We start from the raw sequence: 14,818 nt of genomic DNA, 5'->3' as shown, positions 1-14,818 counted from the left end.
GCAGGCAGTGTCTGCTGTTCTGGAGCATTCTTTGGATCACGAGTGCCTGCCCCCTCATGCTTTCCTCTTGCCTCAGCTCACTCAGTCCATTCAACCACCAGAGCTGTCTGAGTTCCACCCTCTGCCCAAGGACGCGCTGATGGCTATGCAGCATGCTGACCCCTGTTTGAGTCGTGTGCTTCACTTTGTGGAACGTCAGAGAAGGCCGACTAGACGCGAACGCACACATGAGCCTGTTGATGCTCTGCGGCTCCTCCGACGCTGGGACCAGCTCACCATAAACTCAGGTGTCCTGTATCGCACCTCTAAGGACGCTGTTACAAAGAGAAAAACTTACCGGTACGTTGTGCCCTCTGCCTTGAATGAGAAAGTTCTCAGAGGCGTACATGACGAGGCGGGTCACCAGGGGCAGAGACGGACACTCTACCTGACGAGACAGCGGTTCTATTGGCATGGGATGGAGGGAGATGTCAAGGAGTATGTGCGGCGCTGTCACCGTTGTGTGGTCAGTAAGTCTCTTGAACCAGAAGCCAGGGCGCCACTCGAGAGTGTTAAGACATCCAGACCTCTTGAGTTGGTTTGCATTGACTTTTGGTCTGCGGAAGACTCCTCCAACAAGTCCCTTGATGTTCTCGTAGTAACTGACCATTTCACTAAGCTGGCTCAGGCCTATCTCTGTCCCAATCAGTCAGCCAAGGCTGTCGCTCATCAGCTGTGGAACAATTTCTTTTGCGTCTATGGCTTCCCTGAACGGGTGCACTCAGATCAGGGTGCGAACTTTGAGAGCAGTCTGATCGCAGAGATGCTCCAGGTTGCTGGTGTTGAGAAATCTCATACAACGCCCTACCACCCCATGGGCAACGGAGCGGTTGAGAGGTTCAATCGCACCCTTGGAAATATGATCAGAGCCCTTCCGCCGAAAGCCAAGCACAGATGGCCCCAGCACCTACGATCTCTCACCTTCTCCTATAATGACACAGTTCACGAAACCACAGGCTTTGCTCCCTTTCAACTGATGTTCGGCAGAACGCCCAGGCTGCCTGTGGACATGATGTTTGAGTCTGTGCTTATGGATGACCAGGTGATGGATTATGATGCCTATGTACAGTGTCTCAGACGTGACTTGGCGGAGGCTATCAGGATTGCCCAGGCCTCAGCCACTAAGCAACAGGGGAGGCAGGCTGATCTATACAACCGCAAGCTGAGAGGTGCACCTGTGGATGTTGGGGACAGGGTCCTTTTGGCTAACAAGGGGGAACGCGGACGGAGGAAGCTGGCTGATCGCTGGGAGAGCCACCTCTATACTGTCGTGGAAAAACATGAGAACACTCACACTTTCAGACTCAGGAACTCTGCAACAGACCGAGAGAAAGTGGTCCACAGGAATCTGATTATGCCTGTGAATTTCCTGCCTGTTTCAACTGAGCATGAGGACTGTTCTTCAGTCAGTGGCCTGACCGATGCGGATGTGGATGAGTCTGTGTTGGATGCAAATGATAGGGGCTCTGTCATGCTGCCTGAATGTGGACCTGAGGACAGGACTGTCACATGGATCTCTCAGCTCCCAGCCTCCACGGGAGATCAGTCAACTACTGCAGAGGACGTTCCTGCTGCTGATGACTCAGTGGAAGCCGTTGATGAACCTGACCCGACTATACCTGACCCGACTATACCTGACAATCCAAACTTGACTAGGGAGAACAGACCACACCAGTCCGGTCTTTGTGACCCAGCTGTGAACACTGACTATTCTGTGGACTTTGCTGACTCTCGACCTGCTGTTGTTTCGCTGCCTCCTGATGCAGGTTCTGTAGTTCTGTCAGGGGCAGACCAAACCCTTTCCAGTGATAACACACGGAGAGTGACGAGATATGGGAGGGTTGTTAGACCTGTTGTAAGGCTTATTCAGCACATGAGCCAGAAAGTTCTTGCTGGTCGTTAATGGTTATGATGTATAGTTGCATTGGTACATAAGTAAATGTATTGCTTCTTCTGCTTTGTGGGAGATTCTTATTAGGGCCCGAGCACGAATTTTCGTGCGAGGAAACCTATTGTTTTTCTAAAGATTATTATTAGGGCCCGAGCACGAAAGTGCCAGGACCCCAACGGTGTCCTGGCACGAAAGTGCAAGGAAACCTATTGTTTTTCTAAGGATTATTATTCTTTTTCCGCTGGAATATCGCGTTTTTGAGGCCTTTCCCATCCCCAAAAACTCACCATAAGTGGAATATGCGTCAGAAGTGGCGCGAAATTCAATGTTCTGTTGTGACCTGGCTCGGGTGTCGCCAGCGGGCGAGATAGCGCCCCCTAATGTAGGCAGTTTTTCAGGGAAAGTTTCTTCGATCTTCATGAAATTCAAGTATGTCATTGCATACGTCTTGAAGTTTGTGTTAAATATTTTTGAGATTTTTTCGGCCAACAGGAAGTCAGCGATCTTGGACTTCCTGCGTTTTTTTTAAATTTACGAACACATCTTTGAAGACTTTAGGATGCACAAAAACTCATGAAACTTTACATGCACATCCAAACTAGTAATTACTTTTATTTAGTGGTGAAATTTTGCAAGGGCGTGGCATGTTGGCTCTCTAGCGCCCCCTTATGTCTGTTTGAACATACCTTGAGGTACTCGAAAACTCATGAAACTTGGCGAAATGATGGACACCTGTGAACTTTATGTAAATGTACAGTTATTGGGTTCAGCATGTTTAGCCAGCTCTATAGCGCCCCCTAACCCGTGGAAGGCCATAGTTTGGTCAAAGTTGATCCTATATTCATGAAATTTGGTAGGTACATCCTGCTCATTATTTCAGACATATACCTAGTCCCATCTGCCCCAAACTACTCAAGCTGGATAAGAGACCAGGCCTGAAGACATATGTGTGACATTAAAAGTGAAAATCATAGCGCCCCCTACAGGAAACCGGAAATTGTTATAAATTGATTAAACATTGTCCAATCTTCCCCAAATTTGGTATGCATATCCCACTCATTATTTGAAACATATTCCTAATTGGGTTTCATTAGCTCCGCCCTTCAGGAAGTTGGCCATATTGAAATTTGTGTTTTTCATGTCATTTATGCATACTTTTACGAACTCCTCCTAGATAGTATATCAGATTCGCGTGAAATTTGGGTGGTATAACCCTGGATCTACTGTGATGCTAAATTGCGAAGGATTTGTTAATCGCTCAAACGGTGACGTCATACGTGAATTTTGAATGTTCGCCATGACAAAGGAGGCTGTTGTTACTTCACTTCACCTAGTCCCATCTTCCCCAAACTTCTCAAGCTGGATAAGAGGCCAGGCCTGAAGACATATACGTGCCACGACAGCGTGTTCCCTGACGTGCGCGTTCCCCAGACGTGCCCATAAGGGCGAGGGCCCGTTCATCACTGCTTGCAGCTTTAATTAGGGCCCGAGCACGAAAGTGCCAGGACCCCAACGGTGTCCTGGCACGAAAGTGCAAGGAAACCTATTGTTTTTCTAAGGATTATTATTTTTCCGCGCGGAGATTGCCTTTTTGGGACCTTAGCCATCCCCAAAAACTCACCGAAAGTGGAATATGCGTCAGAACTGGTGGGAAATTCAATGTTCTGGAGTGATTGGGCTCGGGTGTCACCAGCGGGCGAGATAGCGCCCCCTAATGTAGGCAGTTTTTCAGAGAAAGTTTCTTCGATCTTCACGAAATTCATGTATGTCATAACTCACATCCTCATACCTGGATTAAATATTTTTAAGATTTTTTCGGCCAACAGGAAGTCAGCCATGTTGGACTTCCTGCGTTTTTTTTAATTTACGAACACATGTTTGAGGACTTTAGGATGCACAAAAAATTATGAAACTTTACACACACATCCAAACTAGTTAGGGCCCGAGCACGAAAGTGCCAGGACCCCAACGGTGTCCTGGCACGAAAGTGCAAGGAAACCTATTGTTTTTCTAAGGATTATTATTTTTCCGCGCGGAGATTGTCTTTTTGGGACCTTAGCCATCCCCAAAAACTCACCAAAAGTGGAATATGCGTCAGAACTGGTGGGAAATTCAATGTTCTGGAGTGATTGGGCTCGGGTGTCACCAGGGGGCGAGATAGCGCCCCCTAATGTAGGCAGTTTTTCAGAGAAAGTTTCTTCGATCTTCACGAAATTCATGTATGTCATAACTCACGCCCTCATACCTGGATTAAATATTTTTGAGATTTTTTCGGCCAACAGGAAGTCAGCCATGTTGGACTTCCTGTGTTTTTTTTAAATTTACGAACACATGTTTGAGGACTTTAGGATGCACAAAAAATTATGAAACTTTACACACACATCCAAACTAGTATTTACTTTATTTTAGTAGTGAAATTTTGCTTGGGCGTGGCATGTTGGCTCTCTAGTGCCCCCTTATGTCTTTTATCCTTTGAACATGCCTTTGACGCCCTTGGGATACTCGAAAACTCATGAAAGTTGTCAAAAAGATGAACACCTGTGAACTTTACGTGAACGTACAGTTTTTGGGTTCAGCGTGTTTAGTGGGCTCTATAGCGCCCCCTAATGCGTGGAAGGCCGTAGTTTGGTCAAAGTTTATCCTATATTCATAAAATTTGGTAGGTACATCCTGCTCATTATTGCTAACATATTCGTCATCGGGTTTCATTAGCTCCGCCCACCCGGAAGTCGGCCATATTGGAATATGTGCGTTTTTCATGTATTTTATGCATACTTTTACGAACTCCTCCTAGAGAGTTTATCAGATCTGCGTCAAATTTGAGTGGTATAACCCTCAAACTACTGTGATGCTAAATTGCGAAGGAATTTTTGATCACTCGAACTGTGATATCATACGTGATGTGCGAAGACGCCATTTTGTCACTTTTTAGGTATGGAACTTTGCGATACTCCTCCTAGAGGATACAAGCGATCCATCTCAAAGTTGGGTAGCAGAATCTCAACACCTTCATGATACTAAATTGCGAAGCTTTTGTGTTTTCGTGAAACGGCGTTCTTGTGGCGGCGCGGCGAATTTTGATGTTTCGCCATGACACAGGATGCTGTTGTAACTTGACTTTACATAATCCGATCTGCCCCAAATTTCACAAGCTGGATAAGAGTCCCGGCCTGAAGACATATATATGCCATTATGTGTGAAAGTCATAGCACCCCCTACAGGAAACAGGAAATTGTTGTAAATTGACTATACATTGTCCAATCTTCCCCAAATTTGACATGTTTTATAAGAGTCCAGGCCTGAAGACATATATGTGGTATTATGAGTGAAAGTCATAGCGCCACCTACTGACAACAGGAAATGGTTGTATACTGCCAGCCACCCTCAAGCTTTTGTGTTTTCGTGAAACGGCATTCTTGTGGCGGCGCGTTGAATTTTGATGTTTCGCCAAGACACAGGAGGCTGTTGTAACTTGACTTTAGGCCGTAGTTTGGTCAAAGTTGTTCCTATATTCATGAAATTTGGTATGCATATCCCACTCATTATTTCAAACATATTCCTCAATGGGTTTCATTCGCTCCGCCCACCCGGAAGTCGGCCATATTGAATTTTGTGTTTTTCATGTAATTTATGTATTTTATGCATACTTTTACGAACTCCTCCTAGAGACTTAACCCGATCAACTTCAAATTTGGTCAGTAGTATCTTAAGACCTTTGTGATGAAAAGTTATCTAAAGATTAAAAAGTTATCGAACTATGTTGCCGTGGCGTGGCGGCGAATAACCGCCTTTCGCCAAAAAACAGGAAGTTGTTGTAAATTGACTATACATAGTCCAATCTGCTCCAAACTTCACAAGCTAGATAATAGTCCAGGCCTGAAGACATATATGTGGTATTATGAGTGAACGTCATAGCGCCCCCTACAGGAAACAGGACGTTGTTGTAAATTGACTATACATTGTCCAATCTTCCCCAAATTTGACATGTTTTAAAAGAGTCTTGGCCTGAAGACATGTACGTGCCTGGACCCCCATGGCCCGCCCCTAACGCCGACACTGCTGACCAGACGAAGGTCTCCCATGAATCAATGCTGATTCTAGTGTTGGCTTTTCCTGCCTCAGCCTCCCGCCCGCGGCCGGAGGGAACAGGGGATCTCAGAGTTTTGGTCGGAGACGATAACCTTTCTCTCTGTGGAGCCCCGTCACTTCACAAGACACGGAAAACCTCTGTTGGTCTGGAGGAGCTGCAGCAGTTATTTCTGCACAAACGTCCACTGTACATTCACTAAATATTGTCAGAGCTAAACTAACTCTTCTGCAGTGTGTAGTGTGCGCGCATGCATGTGAGAGTGGAGCGAAAGAGTGAGAACAAGCGCGGTGTGTGAGTGAGGGCAGGCAAAGCAGGCAGAGGAGCAAAGGAGCAGAGACTCCGGTCCTGGAGACCAAAGCTACGGTCTCTGACCGCAGCCAACACTGTTTAACAGACGGGCTTCACTATATAGAACTTTGTGGTTTTGGTGCTTCCGTGTAGTTTCTGTTGGAGTCTTGTCTGAACAGCGTAGCCACACGTGAGCGCGCATGAGACACCGACCCGCAATGATTTACACGTGTAAGAAGTTACAAACAGTCCCTTTAACTTTTATTAATGATACTATTAAAGTCAGAGAGAGACGGAGAGTCTGTCTGTCAGCAACAAACACGTTTTACATTATTTATCGTCATTTCCATTCAGTCACATGTGAGGCTGATAATTCCTGAACATCGGGTTTGATATGAGTTATATCATTTACATTTTCCCTGAAACATTCAGCCTAATAATTTGGTCTCCAGGACCATAGTCTCTGCTGTACTCTGCTCCTCTGAACTGCCTGCCTTCACTCAGCTGTATATTGTACTTATTATTCACATATACTTATAGGCAGGGTCTGAAATTAGCAACCGCCACCCGCCAAATGCAGGTAAATTGTTGGCGGGTAAAATTGGCAGGCCATCCGCCATTTTGGCAGACAGTAAAAAATGTTAGGGGAGGGAATAGAGAACTCCTTATTGTCTGATTCCTTGGTATCTCAAGCCTCCGTGACTACTGATTCCTCTGTATTGATGCCCTTCCACAGTAACGCGTGCACAATGACGCATAAGCACATTGTATCATGTTGCTGTTTGTTTTGGACCGGAGACACTGCCTGAGGGACGCACCCTGTTTTTTCTTTGATAATGCAACACTGTGAACAACAAACCTGTTGGCCAGGAGGAGAGTTAGTAATGTTACCTGTTAGCAGCCGGTGGGCAGCACAGTCCTGCTTGGTTAAATAACAGATCTACTAATGTTAATGGAGGTGCCATTAGGCACATTAGGCATTAGGCAGTTGTTATTATTATGTGGCGTTCAAACTCAAGCTCAGGAAAAATGACTATTGGTAAATTACGTTATCGTCTTGTTCAAATGTAACCTCGTAAAATTATGTTTTTGGCGAGAAACTTGAATAAATCCAGTTGTTTAAAGGAGATGTTTTCACAGCAATATAAAATAGATAATAGAGAGGGAATTACAGTATGACCTGTTTAACATCCTAACACTAGCTCTCAACAGCTTGCCAAGATTTTTCTAATCAAAGCAAATATTTAAATAATCATAATCATTTGAATTGTGTGTTTTTATGCAAACAACCCCTATAGATGATAATAACAAAGTACAGTACAGTACTGTGTACAGTACCCTCCCTGCCCCGAAAAATAGGGCTCCCCGGAAGCCACGGTGTAATTCGAATATTGTAATTTACCATGCATATAATGTTTTTTGTGTAAAATATATTGAACATTGAATGACATCAGATCTAAGATGTTATTATACCCCCGTAAGTAGTTGGGGATATATAGCGTTCCACGTTCCCTTCCGTCCGTCCGCCCGTTCACCTGTCACATTTTCGTGTCCGGAGCAAAACTATTTAATTTAGGAACTTCAAATTTGGTATGATGGTTGACAGTGTGGTCTAGTTGTGCCTTTTGGGGGTTAGAAGTCCACGGTGCCCAAACCTTTTTTGAGTTTTTCCAAAATGGCAAAACCTTTGGTGTTACTTTAGTAGGGATCAAGCAGTGAGCGGGGGTATCTGAGCCATGCTCACTTTTGCCTTGTTCCTTCATTTGGCGCAGAGATTTCAAAAGTGGCAGATAACATTTCTGAGTGGCAGACAAAAAAAAAGGTACTTGTTTGCCACAGTGGCAGGCAATGAAAAAAGTTCATTTCAGAACCTGCTCATAGGTCATGGCTGCTGGAGTCGGACTACTTGATGTCTTTTGCACAAATAATTGCACAGTTCACTGTACACAGAAGTACACAGAAGCTATAATCTAAAATATTAACGTGACGCTTAAGAGGAAACAACGTCTCATTTCTCTTAAAACATGTGACTTCCTGTAAATTTAGTGAAGGCTGCTTCAAACTGCAAACCGTAGCTTTTAGTCACCGCCCTGCTGCTGCTGCCACCTGATCTCATCTACAGTTTGATTGTAATCTGAGTTCACATCAGTGAAAAATGTGTCTGAACGGGTCTTACAGCTTGGATCAACTTGACTGAGGTTTATTTTTAACTGTTAAGACTCAAGAGTACGACAGAGTATTAGGGCCACAATGAGGAAACAAATAAATCTTAGATTTTTAGAATAAAGTCATACGTTTACGAGAAAAAAGTCGGAATATTACGAGAAAAAAGTCATAAGTTTAGGTTAAAAAGTCATAATGAGAAAAAAAGTTGTAATATTATGAGATTAAAGTTAAAAGATTAGAGATATTTAGGTAGCTGGTTTTGCCACACCTGATGTGTTTAGTTTATGCTTCACATAGACAAGGTCTTGCATGCAAACTAACCATCTTTTCTAACCCACTGCATTATCTGACACACATTAAGATCAAATACATAAACTTGAATTAGTTTTAAATATAAACATACACATTCTCAACCCCCACATCACACCCCCCTTTGTCCTTTCTGAGCACATTTGCTCCAAAAAAACAAAGAGGCAAGGAAATAACGTCTAACTTGTGCGTGCAGTGTCCGATGGTCACTGAAATGTACGGGTGTGTCGACCGGCGTCTCGCCAGTACCCCTGACGTGCGGGAAGGTGCGAGGGCCCGTTCATCGCTGCTTGCAGCTTTAATATTTACTTTATTTTAGTAGTGAAATTTTGCTTGGGCGTGGCATGTTGGCTCTCTAGCGCCCCCTTATGTCTTTTATCCTTTGAACATGCTTGGGATATCCTTGGGATACTCGAAAACTCATGAAAGTTGTCAAAAAGATGAACACCCACCATAGCGCCCCCTAATGCGTCGAAAGCCGTAGTTTGGTCAAAGTTAATCCTATCTTCATGAAATTTGGTAGGTACATCCTGCTTATTATTGCTAACATATTCGTCATCGGGTTTCATTAGCTCCGCCCACCCGGAAGTCGGCCATCTTGGAATATGTGCGTTTTTCATGTATTTCATGCATACTTTTACGAACTCCTCCTAGAGAGTTTATCGGATCCGTGTCAAATTTTGTTGGTATAACCCTCCCCCTACTGTGATGCTAAATTGCGAAGGAATTTTTGATCGCTCGAACGGTGATGTCATACGTCATGTGAAAAGACGCCATTTTGTCACTTTTTTGGTATGGAACTTTGCGATACTCCTCCTAGAGGATTCAAGCGATCCATCTCAAAGTCGGGCTGCAGAATCTCAACACCTTCATGATGCTAAATTGCGAAGCTTTTGTGTTTTCCTGAAACGGCGTTCTTGTGGCGGCGCGTTGAATTTTGATGTTTCGCCATGACACAGGAAGCTGTTGTAACTTGACATTACATAGTCCGAACTGCCCCAAATTTCACAAGCTGGATAAGAGTCCCGGCCTGAAGACATATACGTGCCATTATGAGTGAAAGTCATAGCGCCCCCTACAGGAAACAGGAAGTTGTTGTAAATTGACTATACATTGTCCAATCTTCCCCAAATTTGACATGTTTTATAAGAGTCCCAGCATCAAGACGTATACGTTCAATTATGAGTGATAGTCATAGCGCCACCTAAAGGAAACAGGAAGTTGTTAGATTTACGAGCCCAATGTGGCATTATACTTGCATGTGAGCAATCCTTATTGTTGAGCCGTGCCTGAGGAACCTGCTCAATAGAATCAGGTTTTAATCAAATCAAACCATGTCACTAATCTTTCTGACTTAATGGAGTCAACACCGTAGAGTGTGAATAATTCACATCAAAACCAATAAATAACACAGACAATAAGTTTGTCTTTACAGCATCTTTTCCCATGCGTGAAAATGGGACACACCCAAACTGACATTCACGTCGATTAGATCGCTCACCCAGTAACGTTGTTGTTTTTCGCTCTTAACTTTGTCACCAGTAGCTGCAGTTTTGACTTCATGAATGTAACGGGGTACCAAATGACATACTGATATCCTTTTAGTCATGATTATAGGTGATGACAGTACAAAATCTGAAATTACAGGCACCAGAAGCTAATAAAAAAAGTGCAGTGCATTTCTTTTACCTGTAGTCTCTACACCACAAATGCCTACACCTCAGTGTGGGTGTAGGAATGACACTGACAACAGAGAGGTGACAGTGGAGGAGGATCCTAGGGTTCTGCACCCTGCGTTAAAAGCTATGAACACCCACACAGGTGTTTTCAGTTTATTTGGCTGATTAGATCTCTGCTCACTGTAATGTATTGACATCTTCCTGAGTCTCCTGTCAGCTTTCATTGCACCTGGTAGATGGAGATTTGTGATCTCATGAATTCCACCTTCAACCTGAGCAGAGGTCTAATCAGCAAGAATAACTGAAAACACCTGTGTGGGTGTTCAGAGGACAAACAGGTTCAGCTTATACAGAGTTTGAACAAAGTGTTCAGATGTACAACAAAAAACAACAAATGAGTAAAGATCTTCCAGTCCCTTCAAGTTGGAACTAAATGTGATTATTACATTATGAAAATGCCTAGTGATTGGCAGTTTGGTTATAGCGAGTTCACTCTACTCGACTTTAGCCCTGATTTTCCGCTTCCAGACTAGCGACTAGAAGGGAGCCTGTAAATTGCGAAATTTGATCTGAGATCTGCAAAAACTCTCGTGAGACTTGCTGCCAGACGACCTAACCTAACCTCAACCATTCGAGGCATACGACATGACACAGGAGGCTGTTGTAACTTGACTCTACATATTCCAATCTGCTCCAAACTTCACAAGCTGGATAAGAATCCCAGCCTGAAGACATATACGTTCCGTTATTGAGTTATAGTGATAGCGCCACCTACTGGCAACAAGAAATGGTTGTATACTGCCACCCACCCTCATAGAAGTGCCTTTTAAGGATGCCTCACAAGTTCTCAACAGGTAATTTACAGTGCCACGTGTGCCAGTGCCAGTGCTGACCTCCGTCTGGTTAGCTAACATTACTGCCACGCAGCTGAAATATAGAGTGATATTGTGGTTTTAGCTGACGTGTGTCGCCTCACTCTTTTGAGCGATGCTCGTTCATGTCTATTTACAGCAAGCACAAGCGCGAGCAACAGGACGCTGACTTTCATTGACTTAACGGCCACAGGTGTCGCTGTTAACAAGCAATTCTGATTCTTACAAACAGTCACTTTAAGTGTAACATTTTTTACCGTATGTTATTACACAAGTATGTTTTTTTTTTACTGTATGTTGTCATGACACAAGCATATGTGCCACAGAGAGACACTCCAGTCTATATAACAAAACTTGTTTGTGTTATTAGTGGTTCAACTGGGGTTTTAAGACACATTTCTCTTTCATAACTATATGCATCTCTGTACAAAAACTATGCATGTACATATGCCTCAAAGTATGCGGTCTGTGTTAAATAAAACACTTTAAACTTCTATTCTGTTAAGTTTTTTTCCTGTTATCCTTCTTTTGTTTAGCTATTTCCCGCTTACAGTCACTGCATTTCCAACTTGACATTTTTGAATGCGAGGTGTCAAGTTTTAAACAACTTCTGTGGATATACTGTCTTTTACAAATCCCTGATTTACACTCAAGTCTATCTTCATTCTGCAGGACAGGCAGCCCACAGTAACAGCCCTTTCTTTCAGATGGTTTGCTGGTATCATGGGATGTTGGTAGAACAGGAGCTGTAAACACTTTTGCTACTAGCTCTGGAATGACACATTTCTGTACAAAAATGTGAACCTTTTCACACATGGTGTCAAAAAAGTCAGTGTCAGGCAGTATTCTCTCAATGTGGATTTCCCCTTTGCCTTCTTTCCCTGGTCCCCAGACAGCAAAATCGCAGTAGCTTGCCTGTGTCAGGTGAATTTGAGTCTGCACCTGACAAAAGTACTGATGGTCCCTCTTCAATGAAAGCTTCCCCTCAACCTATTGGAGACAAAACATGCTGTCCTGTTTGCATTTCTCCATCAAAGTGCTATTCTGAAGGCTGCTGGGTGCCTTTACCTCCAACACACCCATCTCATGGCAGTCACATGTTAGTATGCCATCTGGGGATGCCCCTAACCATGGGTACTGGGGGTTGATGACCAGCCCTGCCTTCTTGACAGTGAGATTGGTGTGGAACTTTTCCATCATCTTGGTGTACTCCTCAACTACTTTTCTCTCGTGTTCAATGCCCCACCTAAAAACAGAAAAAATGATATACACCTTAAATATAAAATGACAGAAAGAAATTATTACCATAACAACATACACTTATATCACAGTAACATTACTTTCAGAAGTCCAAATAACATCTTTATTTGCAGATGTGTTATTTATCTTGATCATTTGTATATTACCAGCAAGATGATAAGTGGATGTAAATTACAAAAGTAATGGGGAGAAAAGTTTTTAATATAGCTTTAAAACACTCATCCTTTCACAGCCTGTTTGTCTGAAACTCACATGCAAACCACTTGCATGGCAGTTTGTTTTGAGCTGCACTCTTTTCAGGAGGCAACTCTTTTTCAGGCACCAAAGATTGCTGCCTGAAAAGTGTGCAACTCGAAACGTGTTGCTGTGCTAGTGGTCTGCATGTACAGTAGATTTAAGAAGTGTTTTTGTAAAAGCCTGAATGCTGTGAAAGAAGAGTGTTTTAAGGCTGTATTCAAAAACTTTTGTGCGCATTGCCATGCTTACCCTCCCTGTCACTCTTATGGTTTTGTTATATTTGGGAATTCTGATTATTACATTTTTGTGTGAAGCTTTCATTGAGTGAAAAGTAGATATGAATACCTGAGAGAATGTGGTGTGTTGTTGTTTGGGTCCTTGAAGGCCACAGGATAGCACAGCTTCTTCAGCAAGGAGACAGCTGGTTTGTCTGGGTCCGTGTGGCAGGCTGCTCGGATGTTTGACGCAGTCACCCTTCCTGCCTTCTGGTCAAACCACATGGCACATTTTGATTGTAGTCTTGTCTCCTTTTGTGTGACACGGCACTAAAATTGAATAAGGTTGATTTAAGTTTGTGATATGTGACAAAACAAAACAGTGATTAATTAAATCTTATTGAAGGAAAATGTGAAAAAGACAACTTTAATGAATTCTGTGGAAAAAAATGTTTTCTGAACTTGAGCTATCCTATTTATTTGTCCCTGTGATATTCCTGATATTCACGTTTTCAACTATATTTACTGACTGACCTGTTCTTCTGTTATGCTCAACTCTGTTAAGATCTCTTCACTCTTTGCCTGCAGTTCTTGGTGTGACAGTGACCTGTACTGGGGCTTGTTCATCTTATTTAGGGATGCAGGGATGTTCAGCTGCACTGCCCGAGGAATGTACCTCTTTGCATGGCCAGGGACAACAGACAAAATGGAGCTTTTGACAGGTTCCCTTTCAGTGTCTTCTGATACACGTAGCATATTGTACAATGCTGTGCATTCATCTGTGGTTGGAGGTGGAATCTTGGCAGGGGGAAGGTCACCGCAACCATCAGCAGATCTCTTTCTCTGGGCCTTTGTGAAAGCTATCTGGCTCCCTGGTGCATACCCTACTGTCCTTACGGCAGCCATACTAGGCTCATTCCAGGCACAGGCTTCATCTGTGCATGCAGTGCCACTCAGTTTGTTAACAGCTGTTAGCAAAGCGTAGAGTATGGCACCCACACGTGAACACACCTCTCCTAAACCTGCCATACAGGTGCAGTGGCCAAATTGCACCAGTCCCTCCTTCTTCACAACAACCCAGGCTGTCAGTGGCGGCTCATTTAATCTGTAGGAATGGTTTACCTGACATCGAAAAAATAAGTTTTCAATAGACTTATATGTCATTAGACACTGTGTTAACCATACCAAATGAATACTGCCTGTCACTACTGTCCTACCAACGCTGACTACAGTGACCCTGAAACTAACCACACACGAATCAACGTCAGATAGCTAGCTAAAATTAACTTTAGTTAACTCACCTTTGCTTTGACAATGAAGAATTTCTTGTCCTTCACCTCCCAAACGGCAGCATTATTGACCCATCCAGATCGAAAATACATGTAACTGTCCGTACTTTTGTAGGCTTTTATCCTGGCGGCCGTGTAAGGTGAGGGAGTCTCCACAAGATAAATGTAAACATCGCCAAAGTGGAGTTCTGGCAGTGACTTCGCTGTTTTTAGTGAAATAAATACTGCGGCGGGTGCTGTATATGGATCGCAGGTCCCCAAAACCTGTAGTTTGTGCTCGTATCTTCGTTTTTCTGATGTTGATAGATGATCTAAATATTCGTAGCTTTGAACAGATGGAAAGTTGACAGGCTTGTGCTTCCCTGCTACGGATAATTCACTGTGAGCCGCCATCTTGGTCCATTGTTTTGCCCTCCAGTTAGCGGCGCGTGTCACGTGTCTGAAAACTATGAATTGCATGTACATGTCCTCAGGACTGGACCC

The 14,818-nt window shown here is 43.6% G+C and overlaps 2 protein-coding genes across 2 annotated transcripts in view; one reads left to right on the top strand and one right to left on the bottom strand.

Annotated features, from left to right (window-relative positions):
• LOC141774524 (barrier-to-autointegration factor-like) overlaps positions 1–14,818 on the top strand; it is a 54,741-nt gene that overhangs the window by 22,015 nt on the left and 17,908 nt on the right. The gene's annotated exons all lie outside the window — the stretch shown is intronic.
• On the bottom strand, positions 12,074–14,799 carry LOC141773532 (uncharacterized). Its single transcript, XM_074645380.1, has 3 exons — positions 14,348–14,799; positions 13,177–13,376; positions 12,074–12,580 (listed from the first exon to the last, which is right to left on the bottom strand). Exons 1-3 carry the CDS (start codon positions 14,792–14,794, stop codon positions 12,325–12,327), a joined length of 903 nt encoding a protein of 300 aa, XP_074501481.1. The 5' UTR covers positions 14,795–14,799; the 3' UTR covers positions 12,074–12,324.

This window comes from Sebastes fasciatus, chromosome 9 (assembly GCF_043250625.1).
Source record: "Sebastes fasciatus isolate fSebFas1 chromosome 9, fSebFas1.pri, whole genome shotgun sequence".
Taxonomy (NCBI): domain Eukaryota; kingdom Metazoa; phylum Chordata; class Actinopteri; order Perciformes; family Sebastidae; genus Sebastes; species Sebastes fasciatus.
The sequence above is the reverse complement of the archived record's forward strand: the minus strand, read 5'-3'. Positions and strand labels throughout refer to the sequence as shown.

Excerpts from the sequence above, each read along its gene's own strand:
- LOC141773532 (XM_074645380.1), bottom strand. The coding sequence starts at position 14,794 with ATGCAATTCATAGTTTTCAGACACGTGACACGCGCCGCTAACTGGAGG. Across the intron at positions 13,377-14,347 it reads TCTTCATTGTCAAAGCAAAG|TGCCGTGTCACACAAAAGGA; the intron begins GTGAGTTAACTA and ends ATTCAATTTTAG. Across the intron at positions 12,581-13,176 it reads AACACACCACATTCTCTCAG|GTGGGGCATTGAACACGAGA; the intron begins GTATTCATATCT and ends TTCTGTTTTTAG.